Raw genomic sequence first — 12,653 nt, 5'->3', positions numbered from 1 at the left:
CCATTTTGCTTTTTTGCATTTCATTTCTATGGGGATGGTCTTGATCCCTGTCTCCTGTACAATGTCACGAACCTCATTCCATAGTTCATCAGGCACTCTATCTATCAGATCTAGACCCTTAAATCTATTTCTCACTTCCACTGTATAATCATAAGGGATTTGATTTAGGTCATACCTGAATGGTCTAGTGGTTTTCCTTACTTTCTTCAATTTAAGTCTGAATTTGGCAATAAGGAGTTCATGATCTGAGCCACAGTCAGCTCCCGGTCTTGTTTTTGTTGACTGTATAGAGCTTCTCCATCTTTGGCTGCAAAGAATATAATCAATCTGATTTTGGTGTTGACCATCTGATGATGTCCATGTGTAGAGTCTTCTCTTGTGTTGTGGGAAGAGGGTGTTTGCTATGACCAGTGCATTCTCTTGGCAAAATTCTATGAGCCTTTGCCCTGCTTCATTCCGCATTCCAAGGCCAAATTTGCCTGTTACTCCAGGTGTTTCTTGACTTCCTACTTTTGCATTCCAGTCCCCTATAATGAAAAAGATATCTATTTTGGGTGTTAGTTCTAAAAGGTCTTGTAGGTCTTCATAGAACCATTCAACTTCAGCTTCTTCAGCATTACTGGTTGGGGCATAGACTTGGATTACTGTGATATTGAATGGTTTGCCTTGGAAATGAACAGAGATCATTCTGTTGTTTTTGAGATTGCATCCAAGTACTGCATTTTGGACTCTTTTGTTGACCATGATGGCTATTCCATTTCTTCTAAGGGATTCCTGCCCGCAGTAGTAGATATAATGGTCATCTGAGTTAAATTCACCCATTCCAGTCCATTTTAGTTCACTGATTCCTAGAATGTCGATGTTCACTCTTGCCATCTCCTGTTTGACCACTTCCAACTTGCCTTGATTCATGGACCTAACATTCCAGGTTCCTGTGCAATATTGCTCTTTACAGCATAGGACCTTGCTTCTATCACCAGTCACATCCACAACTGGGTATTGTTTTTGCTTTGACTCCATCCCTTCATTCTTTCTGGAGTTATTTCTCCACTGATCTCCAGTAGCATATTGGGCACCTACTGACCTGGGGAGTTCCTCTTTCAGTATCCTATCATTTTGCCTTTTCATACTGTTCATGGGGTTCTCAAGGCAAGAATACTGAAGTGGTTTGCCATTCCTAGAGCACAAATTCTATCAATAAATAGGTATTATTCATGCATAAACAGTAAAACTAAACAAAATGAAGAAGAATTTGGCCAGGCACCAGTCTACAACTGCAGTGAAGCGCTGCTGTTTTGAGTTTGAACTTGAAGAACCCTATCAGCTTCAAAATAAAAAATTTAACAAAGAAAATAAGCAATTACTCTCTAATATTTATATTTTTTTAACAGAGAGATAAATTAAAAAGAGCATCTCTATAGCAAAGAACTGTTGTAAGTATCAAAAACCACAGATGGGTGGGTTTTAAAAATCTTTTCTAAAACTGTAAGTAAAATTTTAAAAATTTAAGGAAACTTTAAAAAGATCTGTTGAGCAGAATGTTAATGTGGTAAAAATTGGTTTGCATATATAAATTTAGCTTTGAAATTGCCCTACTGCCCAGAAGACCCTTTCAAGAAGCTATAATTAAATCACTACTTGGTTGTAAGTGGACTTCATAACAAAGTCTGAATCTGCCTCCATTTAAACCTCTTAATAAAATTGTTAACAGACCAGAAACTTTATTATTTCCACAACCATAAAATTTCAACTAGATGTTGTTTTAAAAGGAAAGTATGCCTTGTCTTAGTTGATTTTTTTTTTAAAGATTTATTTATTTATTGGCTGTGCTAGGTCTTTGTTGCTGCCCTGGCTTTTTCTCTAGTTGCAGTGAGCAGGGGCTACTCTCTCGTGTGCATGGGCTTCTCATTGCAGTGGCTTCTTTTGTTACAGGTCCACGGTCATCAGGAGTTGCAGTACGTAGGCTCAATAGTTATGACACAGAGGCTCAGTTGCCCCATGGCATGTGGGATCTTCCCAAACCAGGGATCAAACTGGTGGTATTCCTTGCATGCAAGGAGTATTCTTAACCATGGGACCACCAGGGAAGCCCTCAGCTGATTTATAATGGAGTTAATATGTGAAAAGGGCAAAGTGTGGTGTTTGGAATGCAGTTCTGGAAGTTAGGCGTTTTGGGTTGATTCCTGTCTTCAGGAAGGTTTCTGCTTCCTGCTTAATTTCATTATCTCTTCTTGATGAAATGATTTACCATCCAGATCACAAATGAGAAGGCTAGAATAACTGGAGCCAGGGGAATGGTACACGTCTGGAGTTCGTTGCCGAGAAATGAGTAACACAAAGAGTGGCAGTGACTGTGTCCCTGGGGGTACAGTGGCACCAACTACCTGGATGACCAACGTGAAGAGCCATTTTGGTGTTTGCCTCAGCAGTGAGTCAGGGCTTCGGCCAGAGTTCCAGCACCATCCTAGCCCTCCAAACTGAATGACAGCCAGAGAGTTCCCAGAGTCATACCCCCCACTAGTCATTTTTAAAAGCACATTTGAAATGTATTTCAGATACATTTTGTCATATTTGCCTTGCTATTTTGTCACTCAGTTCAGTTCAGTCACTCAGTCGTGTCCGACTCTTTGTGACCATTTCACCCTCTGTCATCCCCTTCCCCTCTTGCCTTCAATCTTTCCCAGCATCAGGGTCTTTACCAATGAGTCAGTTCTTTGCATCAGGTGGCCAAAGGATTGGAGTTTCAGCTTCAGCATCAGTCCTTCCAATGAGTATTCAGGACTGATTTCCTTTAGGATTGATTTTGTCATTATGCCCTAACTAACATCCACACACAGGTAACTAGCAAGTGTCTCCCCGATGGCTTGTGTGGAGATTTCTGGTCTAAATCTAATGGCTTCTTTTTCTGAAGATCACTTTGTGTTGAGGTGCTTGTAGTGAATTTCTCTGCTCCCCACTTCTTCCTCCTATTTCCATCCCCAAAGTAATAGAAATTTTTTTATCTTCTAATGTGGACAGAGGAGCCTGGTAGGCTACAGTCCATGAGGTCACAAAAGAGTTGAACACAACTTTGCGACTAAACAAGGATAACTGTTGTCACAGTTAATAGACTTCTGAAAATACTGCACTGTAGCTCCCAACTGGATCCCTCAAACCATTAGGTTGAAAAACTATTATCAACTCAAGTATAATCTATTAATTTGATGATGAATCGTGGGCTAAGTATAAATATACTAAAAGCTAAATCAGAGCCAAACAATTTACGATTTCATAAATTATGGTTTATTTCTATTTTGCTTCCAAAATCCAAATATTATCCAAGTTGTATACCACTCTTTCACCAGAGGTACTTGGAACTGAAAGTCAATTCGATGAACTAACTTTGTAGCTTGAAACTGTTAAATTCGGCAGACTTGAGAAATGCAAATTTGTGGATGGTTTCTTATTAATGGCTACTAATATTGGCCAGTAATCAAGGTAAACTTTTAGCAAATAATTACCTACTGAATTGCTGTATAAATAGGATAATTCCTGAATTCCTAATCATCTTCCCTGCTAAACCTTAATGTCAAAATAAATTGCCTTAGGAAGTGAAGTGAAGTGAAGTGAAATTGCTCAGTTGTGTCCGACTCTTTGCGCCCCCTAGACTGTAGCCTACCAGGCTCCTCTGTCCATGGGATTTTCCAGGCAATAGTACTGGAGTGGATTGCCATTTCCTTCTCCAGACCTTAATGTCAAAATAAATTGCCTTAGGAAGTAGTAACTGCCTTTCCTTATATTAGCTATAACATATTAATTGCAAGTGCTTTTTAAAAATCATTTGTAAAGTAGGCTCTCCCAACTTTTTGTATAAATATGAAAATATCCCTGTAGTAAGCAGTTAATAAAAGGGGATTCTTAGATTAATGGCTTGAGTATGGACTAGCCTCAAGGTCACTATTAGAAGTCAGGTTTGAAATCTAAGTAACTTCCTTCATCTCTCTTCAGATTCCCTGATGACAATTTGGTTGAAAAGAGTGGGCTTTTAAAATGAGTAATTAACATCATTTGGAAGAATTGAGCTTTCTTAATATAATCACAGTATGATTTTTAATACATACCAAACCCCCAGGTCTGCTATGTTAAAATACAGATTCCATAATTTTCTTACTGTCAGTGCCCTAATTCGGATGAACTATCTTTGTCCTTTGACAATGAACACCCACAGGTAGAATCAGAGGAGAGAGGGAGTAAACTAGTAACGAAGGGATTTGTATCCTTGCTTTATCTTCCTTCCCATATCCAGGAATGATTTCTGGCACAGGCACCAGCAGGTTTGTCTAGACTGATAACCATGTCTTCTTCCCCATGTTTTCTTGCCCCGTCCGTCCTAACGCTGCTCTCAATTAAAGGGTGGTTGAATCAGTGAATTCTTGTGCCATGGGCTGACTCTCTGCATCTGACTTGTCGTGTGCCAAGCCTCTGCAATGCTCTCCTAAGCCAGTCTGTCCTGTGCTGACCTTGTTTTTGAAAACTCTGGGAACAACACTATTACCAGTCTATCATCTTGCCTCACCCAAGTAACATGTAACACTGCTGCTTCAAGTCCTCTCTGCTTTCCCCGGGTTAGCTAGAATAAAACATCTCAATAATCAGAAACATTGCCTGCAAGTTTTCTTTTTAAAATTGGCGTTTCAGAGATTTAAAAATGTACAATGGCAAGAAGTTTACTTTTGCACATTGTGGCTTTAGAATGCCATTTCCTAGTCTGGCTGTGTGATTTCAATTTTTCAATTATAACATTTTGTTTTATTCCCAGCTCTTGTGGTAGCTGTTCTGCGCTTCATACAACTGAAACCAAAGGTTTTAAATCCGTGGCTGAATATTAGTGGCTTGGTGGCTCTCTGTCTGGCTTCCTTTGGAATGACCTTACTTGGTAATTTTCAGGTACTTCATTTGGCCTTTTTCATCTCCATCTCATGCTTCACCTATGATTATCACAGCCAGTGAGGTATAGTCACTATGTGGCCCATAAAATTCTCCATGGACTTTTGAACATTCTACAGTGGTTCCTAATATGCACAGGTTCTCCAGCAGTCAGCCTGTCTGATCACTGAGCCTCACCTCAGTCAGTTCAGTCGCTCAATCGTGTCCAACTCTTGGCAAGCCCATGGACTGCAGCATGCCAGGCTTCCCTTGGCCATACATGGGAAAGTCCTCACTGTACATCAGACATATAGCACAGCTATTGGGAAATGCAGCTACTAAAATAGCTGTGTACTTTCTACAAGGGCTTTCAAAGTACTGTATACTTTTTTCATAATAAATTGTATCCTAATCTATCTTTCTAGAAAACTAATAGGACCATTGCCTTTCTATAATTAAACATTGGACATCCTTATTGGATGAAAGCTTGCGTTTCAGATTAGCAGGCTCACGTGGGAGTTAGTTTGAAAATCCAGAATTTCTTTAGAATTTCTTTAGAGTATGACTTGCATAAAGATGTACTAGCCCTAACTCTTCTTCCCAGAAGTATAAAAATGCCAGGTCATTTAGGGACTTTCCTGGTGGCTCAGGTGGTAAATAATCTGCCTGCAATGCAGGAGACTCAAGTTTGATCCCTAGAGGAGGGATTCCTGGAGGAGGAAATGGCAACCCACTCCAGTATTCTTCCCTGGAAAATCCCATGGACAGCAGCACCTGGCTGGCTACAGTCCACGGGATCGCAAAGAGGCATACACGACTGAGCGACTAACACACACACCGAAGGTTATTTAAGCATAATTTCCCTTGTCAACACCATCACCCAACTCTTGACTTCATTTTTAAGTCATGGAGACCACTGCATTGTTACAGTAGTTGTCTGTTTTCCCTGCCTCCATTTCCTCCCCTGCATTCTCCAGCCCCTGCTAAATACTGCTACTAGAAACCTTCTTGCAATTAAACGCTGATCCTAAACTTCTCCCTTGTCTACTGAGTGAAATCCAAATGGTGAAGGCATTCCAGACACTCAGCACTCCAGTGAGCATTTCGTAATGTTCTCACTGAAAATAGGGTAGTGGGTTTTCTAAGACTGACTCTTGCCCTGAGTCCTCAGTGCTGATAATCCATTAAATTAGTATCTCATTCCCCTGGACATCCCCTGGTACAGTATTTTTTTTACTTAATGGGTCGTCTGACAGACAGGCATGCAATCTCACCAGTTCCTCTAATTATCCAAGGTCTCATCAATCTCAATAATGAGAAAGCTGCATTCTTAGAACCTATTGCCTTGGACAGTGAATTATCAGGAGAATATTTGAGGGTTTATCTGTTGAGCTCCAAAACATTAGGACACAGAGCATTTTTTATTGAGATTTTGGTGGGAATCTTCCTTCCACTTATGCTTCTGTGCTACAAGAGCCGGCATGTTGTAAAATGCTCAATAACTGTCATTTCTTTCATGGATGGATGGTCTTGGATGGAAGTTACTGAGTAGACATTTGTCTTTCACTTAAGTTCCCTAAAGAATTCCATTGATGGGTTTGTTTGATTGAACCACAAATATTCAAAACCATCAATGATGACACTACGTGTTCTTCATAGAACATTTTCTGGAGTATCTACAGCGATCACACGGGAAACAAATAATGCAGTTGCCTGTACTCTTTTTGTAATTTTTAAAAATTTGACCCATGTAATTAAATATGCCATCTATTTTTAAAATTAGATTTTTAAAATAAACAGATTGTGTATAGCATGGAAAGCCAGTTTTCTAGAAGTAAAATTTGACTTGGGGAATCATTATTTAAGATGTTTTTAAAATATGTGTTTTGACCTGTGGGCTGGTGGTTTTTTTCAAAGAAGAAAAAAATCCTACTGCACGACTGTATATTTTTTAAATCAGTGGACAATGATTTGAGCAGTTTACATCTCTGACTTCCAACTGAAACAACCCAAACTGGTCTCCTTTAACCTATTAACTGTATGAAGGTCTTGACCAGGAATCTTCAAACACTGTTGCCCTTTAATGGGTCTCCAGATATGGCAAAAGCTCATAAGTGCATTTTTCTTATTATAATGGGGGAGAAAAGGGAATTTCCTGGCAGTCCAGTAGTTAGAACTCCATGCTTCCCCTGCAGGGGGCACAGGTTCAACCCCGTTAACAATAATTGGCTATATTACAGAAAATGGACAATTTTATAAGAATAGATAACAACCAGCGTTGTTAGTTGTCCAGGCCAATGAAATCTTGACCTGCTTAGAACTGACCATGCTCAGTCAGTAAATACACAGCCAGATTCTGGTCTCATTTCTTAATCTAGAGAACAGAGTTTGGGGTTTATGTCTGTAGAAACTTGACATTTCTCTTTTTATGGGTAACTTTCCTGTTTTTTTTTCTTTTACTTTTCTCCAAAGCTTTTCTGGAAAATAAATTCAAAAATTAAATTACCGCTGCCTGTTCATTCATTGGCTCATCTAAGCAAATGTTTTGAGGTTTGAGGATCATTTCCCTTCTTTCCCTCAGAGTTCAAACCAATGGAGAATAGACACAGAGAGCTAGTGGAGAGAAAGGATTTGGCTCTCTCTACAATCTGTTAGCCCACTCTTAGAACATCTCTCTTCCTGTTCTCCTTTATGTGTTCCATTGGCCTGGATGTGTTTTCTGAATGGGCCTCCACAGGTCATTGTCTGTTCATCCCTTAGCTCACAAATGATGAAGAAATCCATAATGTCGGAACTTCCTTGACTTTTGGATTTGGCACATTGACCTGCTGGATTCAGGCGGCATTGACACTCAAAGTCAACATCAAGAATGAAGGACGGAAGGTTGGAATTCCACGAGTTATTCTCTCAGCGTCTATCACTCTCTGCGTGGTCCTCTGTATCCTTTGAGTGTGGAAAGGGTCTCTGCCAGTGAGATTAAAACACAGATGACTTGTCCTTGTAGAAGATGAGAACATTGCCATTTTCAGTTGCTTAGGATATACTGTCAGATCATCTCAGAATATTAGACAAAAACAAAAAGTAAAAGTAAAAACTGAAAACTCTCAGACCTACTTTTCATGCCAAAGAGGAGATGGATAACTAAAAATAAAACAAGCGCTGCCTGCTCAAAACTGTTTCAATCTGTAGGAATGGTGTCATGCATTCTCCTTATCACAAATGGCGTAAGGTTTCCTTTTGTGAAATAGATAGAATGCATAATCCAAGAGAGAATTGTGCTTTATTTCTTCCATCTCGACAATATTTTTTTCATTTGTGACTTTATCATGGCTCTGTTATTTCATTTAATTTATTAAACTGTAAAAATGAATTTTGAGAGACAAAAATACATTTCTATCTTTCAGAAAAACAAATAAGCTTTTCTGGAAAAGAAATACAAGATCTAGATTACTACGGCATGCACTGTTGTCCCAAACAAATAATTTTGAGATTTTGATGTGCTGATTCCCTTCCTCCCTTGGAGTTTGAACCAATGGAGAACAGTCACAAGGAGCCAAATGGGTGCCAAATAGGTGTGAAGAAATCAGCCTTTATTCCTAGTAAATTTGGAAAGGAGAATTGTGCAGGTCTCCTATCTCACACGTTAGAATTCTACTTACCCACCCAGTAACAAGTAGAAAAATCAGGGAAAGACAGAGAACAGCACTTCATTCAGTTGAATCCCAAATAGATTGCAGAGGGACTAGTCTAGGGTGGAGCACAGTGACCCCACCTACTATAGCAGAGCCCAGTGGAAGCAGGCCAGTTCCGAGCCCACCAATCAGATCAGTCAATCATTCCTAAGTGTTCACTCCAATAGGTCCTCTGGAAACTGTGGAGAAGAAGGGAATAAGGTTCCTAGATGGCAAACTGTAAACTAACACTATTACAGTCTTCATGAATAGCCAGTATTTACTGGGCACTTATAATGTGCTAGACATTATTCTAAGCAACTTTAAATATGTCTACGCTGTTAATCCTCACTTGACAAGAATAGTAACAAAGGTTAGTTACCCAAGATCACACATGGAATGGGTCAGTTTGTTTTAAACTCAGGCTCAGTTCTTTTACTTAGAGTGGCTTTAAAATATGAAAACATTTAGTGTTCAAAGATGTTCTTTAGTTAGTGGATTATTTAGAAGTGTTTGTTTCTTCTTCCTTTCCAAACTGCCATTCAGTCATTTTAGGGGTTTTCTGAAGTTCTATGGTCACGTTAGATAAAGAACATCAAGCCAAAAAAGTTGTTTACTACCAGTAATCTGAGTAAACAAGTAAAATTATTTTATGAGTAAACAGGTCAGAATTCTGCCAGTGTGAGATCTGAAGACGTATCCCTCCCCTATTAAGTAATAATAATATTGTTTTTGGCAATATTTTGAACCCCCAGTCAGAAGAGTATGTGAGGGTTTTGAATTATTTTTAATTTTGAGCTTATACTAAACAATTCTGATCCATGTTATTTCTGAAGACTTGGAACCATTTCTTGGTTCCCTGATGAATGGATTCAAGTCTAGTCAGGAGAGCAAAGTTTAGCTGAAGTAGTTCTCACATACTTTTTTACTCTCTGAAAATTACCAAGATTTTAAGTCTAAGTTCTGAAGGCAGAACTAATTCTAAGGGAACATGTCTGACTTTCTAAATAACTTTATTTAGTCCTTGACCTCTTAACCTTTCACTAGAGCATTGGTCCCCAACCTTTTTGGCACCGGGGACGTTTCATAGAAGACAGTTTTTCCATGGACTGGGGTGGTGGAGGGGAGGCTGATGGTTTCAGGATGTTTCTCATCAGGAGTGCCAAACCTAGATGCTTTGGACAGGCAGTTCACAATAGGGTTCACGCCCTCATGAGAATCTGATGCCTCCGCTGATCTGATAGGAGGTGGAGCTCAGGTGTAATGAGAGCAATGGCGAGCGGCTGTAAATGAAGCTTCGCTCCCCTGCCTGCCACTCACCTTCTGTTGTGCAGCCCCGTTCCTAACAGGCTATGGACCAGCAGCAGTCCATGACCTGGGGTTGTGAACTCCTGCAATCAAAAATATTGTGAACCTTTCTTCTTCCAAGCTCCTGCCTTTATGTATCCTGAAGTGTGTGTGTGTGTGTATGCATATAGTTCATATATATTCAGGCATAGACATATCATCTGTTCCTTTGGTTTCTTAGTTGCCTATTTTTATTTGGGCACAAGTTTAAATGCAATACCAGGAATGAAACCAGCCTACATAATATTGTCTGAAAAACAATAATAAAAACTTGAGAGAGGAAGGAATGCCACTTAAACATTGTTAGTAGCATTGCAAAGACAAACACAGCTTATATGGATGTAGCTCACTATTTGGTAAGTACACATTGTTCCATAGTCATTTGCAGTGTCTTTTAAAAATATAACATTAGTTTTCTGGCCAAATAATTACTTTGGAATTATAAGTCTTTAGCTAGTCTCACAGTTTATTAGGTCGCCATGGAGAATACTGGTCAAATGCATGGGCAAGGAGTCAGAGTTCTTGTGTTTGAACCCCTGTTCCACCAGTTAATACGTGTGTTACCCATTTGGCCTCCATTTCCTTATGTTAAGGGCTTCCTTGATGGCTCAATAGGTAAAGAATCTGCCTGTAGTGCAGGAGACTTGGGTAGGAAATGGCAACACACTCCAGTATTCTTGCCTGGAAAATTCCATGGATGGAGGAGCCTGGCGAGCTACAGTCCATGGAGTTGCAAAGAGTCAGACGTGACTGAGCGATAGAAGGCTACAGTCCATGGGGTCTCAAAGAGTTGGATACATTGGTTTCTGCCATACATCAACATGAATCAGCCATAGGTATACATATGTCCCCTCCCTCTTGAACCTCCCTCCGACCCCCTTGAGATTGTCACAGAGCCCCGGTTTGAGTTAACCTGAGCCATACAGCAAATCCCCACCGGCTGTTTTTTTTACACATGGTGGTGTAGATGTTTCCATGCTATCCTCTCCATTCGTCCCACCCTCTCCTTCTGCTTCCCCCGCTGTGTCCGCCAAGTCTGTTCCCTATGTCTGCGTCTCCTCTGCTGCCCTGAAAATAGGTTCATCAGTCTGGGCTCCCTATTTTAAACAAACTGAAGATAATAGGATGTTGTGAGGATCAAGCAAGATGCTCCATGAAAGCACCTAGAAACATGTCTGGCACAAAGGAAGGGCTGCATGTTGTGGCCTCGTATTATTAATGTAGATAGAGCTCAGCTGGCCCTGGCAAGTTCTTTGGCTCTTTTCTGTAACCTGTCTCTGCCCAGAGAAGAGCCCAGCCTTAACGTGGCCGACAGAGGTACTTTCCTTGACCACTTCTCCCCAGACTTCATCCTCATGGCGCAAGGCATCCACATGTACGCCGCCAGGGTCCAGTGGGGCCTGGTCATGTGCTTCCTGTCTTACTTTGGCACCTTTGCTGTGGAGTTCCGGCATTATCGCTACGAGATTGTATGCTCCGAATACCAGGAGAACTTCCTAAGCTTCTCAGAAAGCCTGTCTGAAGCTTCCGAATATCAAACCGACCAGGTGTAACCCTTCAGATTTTCCTTGCTGGGGAGGTGGGTGTGGCAGCGTGGGAGGGGCCAGGACACACCCATAGGACTTGACACATAACCTCGTGACACACCACACACACACACACACACACACACACACACACACACACACACATCCCCCCACAGAAACACACATTCGTGGCCACATTTGCCAAATGAGCTTTTCAGGGCGAGTTATTTAACGAAAAAGCACAAGCCCTGTGTGTCGAAACACATGCTGTTACACTGAAAATATAACGCACGACAGAGCAAGAAGCTTGTGCATGACCACATCTTTGCCCCTCTCTCCCAACACCCGCGTTCTTATTGTCCTCTTCACGTACTCCAGCCACCATGATCACCCTACCTTGGGTAGGGCAGGCCAAATGTGACGTGGGAACAACGCCAACTCCCAACGTTGCCTTCAGATCCAAAGGGCTTGGAACCAGCTCATGAGGAAATTGTGACTCTGGCTCTTGAAAGGACCGAGTATCATTTACATGGACAGGCCCTGTATAGAGATGTGACCCCTCGTAACCTGCAGATGATGTGGGATCAAGGATGGAACTTTCCCAAAGAAACTCCCTTCATCATCGTTCAGCGGTTGGCTGACCAGATTCGATGCTATAAGCTGTGAGAGGGAAGCCCACCACGTGAGTTGGACTTTCCTGTGACTGAGAAATATTTCCCAGTGTGAATATCTACAGGACCAAGGTCTGCCAGGCATGGAGAGATGGGGGCAGCCAGGGTCTGGTTTCGTTTTTGCTTCCATAGTACGCTATGTTTGGTTTTTATTTTCTACTTCATGATTTGCCTTTTTTTTTTTTTCCGTAAGTAACTACCATGAGTCTTTCGAGGTATCATGGATAAAGAAGGTGTAGACCAAACGCAAGAAATAAACTTGTTTGGGGTTCAACCATGATAAAGTGGGGGGGAAAGGTCACCTGTAGGCTCAATTTTATCTTTGAAGCTAAGAAAATATTCATAGAAAAGCACAAAGGTAAGAAAAAGAACTCCTTCTGGACATTTGTCAAAGATAGGAGTTTTAGAGCATCTTGTTGGAAGTTCAAATAAGAGGGGAGCTTCTCAAATGTACCTATTGCTTAAATTTTGTATTGGGGTGGGGGAGGTTAAGGGCTTTTCATACTCAGAATTTGTAGGAGCCAATTAGAAGG

At 40.9% G+C, this 12,653-nt stretch overlaps 1 protein-coding gene across 3 annotated transcripts in view; it reads left to right on the top strand.

The window, feature by feature from the left end:
* Positions 1 to 11,586, top strand: part of TMEM150C (transmembrane protein 150C) — a 110,133-nt gene extending 98,547 nt beyond the window's left edge. For all 3 annotated transcript variants that reach the window (XM_040237203.1, XM_040237204.1, XM_040237205.1), the window contains exons 6-8: positions 4,799 to 4,926; positions 7,666 to 7,843; positions 11,268 to 11,586. In XM_040237203.1, coding sequence (XP_040093137.1) covers positions 4,799 to 4,926; positions 7,666 to 7,843; positions 11,268 to 11,476 — 515 coding nt within the window. In that variant the 3' untranslated portion in view covers positions 11,477 to 11,586. The remainder of the gene's footprint in view (positions 1 to 4,798; positions 4,927 to 7,665; positions 7,844 to 11,267) is intronic.
* The last annotated feature ends 1,067 nt before the right edge of the window (positions 11,587 to 12,653 follow it).

The sequence above is a fragment of the Oryx dammah genome, unplaced genomic scaffold (assembly GCF_014754425.2).
Source record: "Oryx dammah isolate SB20612 unplaced genomic scaffold, SCBI_Odam_1.1 HiC_scaffold_3, whole genome shotgun sequence".
In the NCBI taxonomy this organism is placed as follows: domain Eukaryota; kingdom Metazoa; phylum Chordata; class Mammalia; order Artiodactyla; family Bovidae; genus Oryx; species Oryx dammah.
The sequence above is the reverse complement of the archived record's forward strand: the minus strand, read 5'-3'. Positions and strand labels throughout refer to the sequence as shown.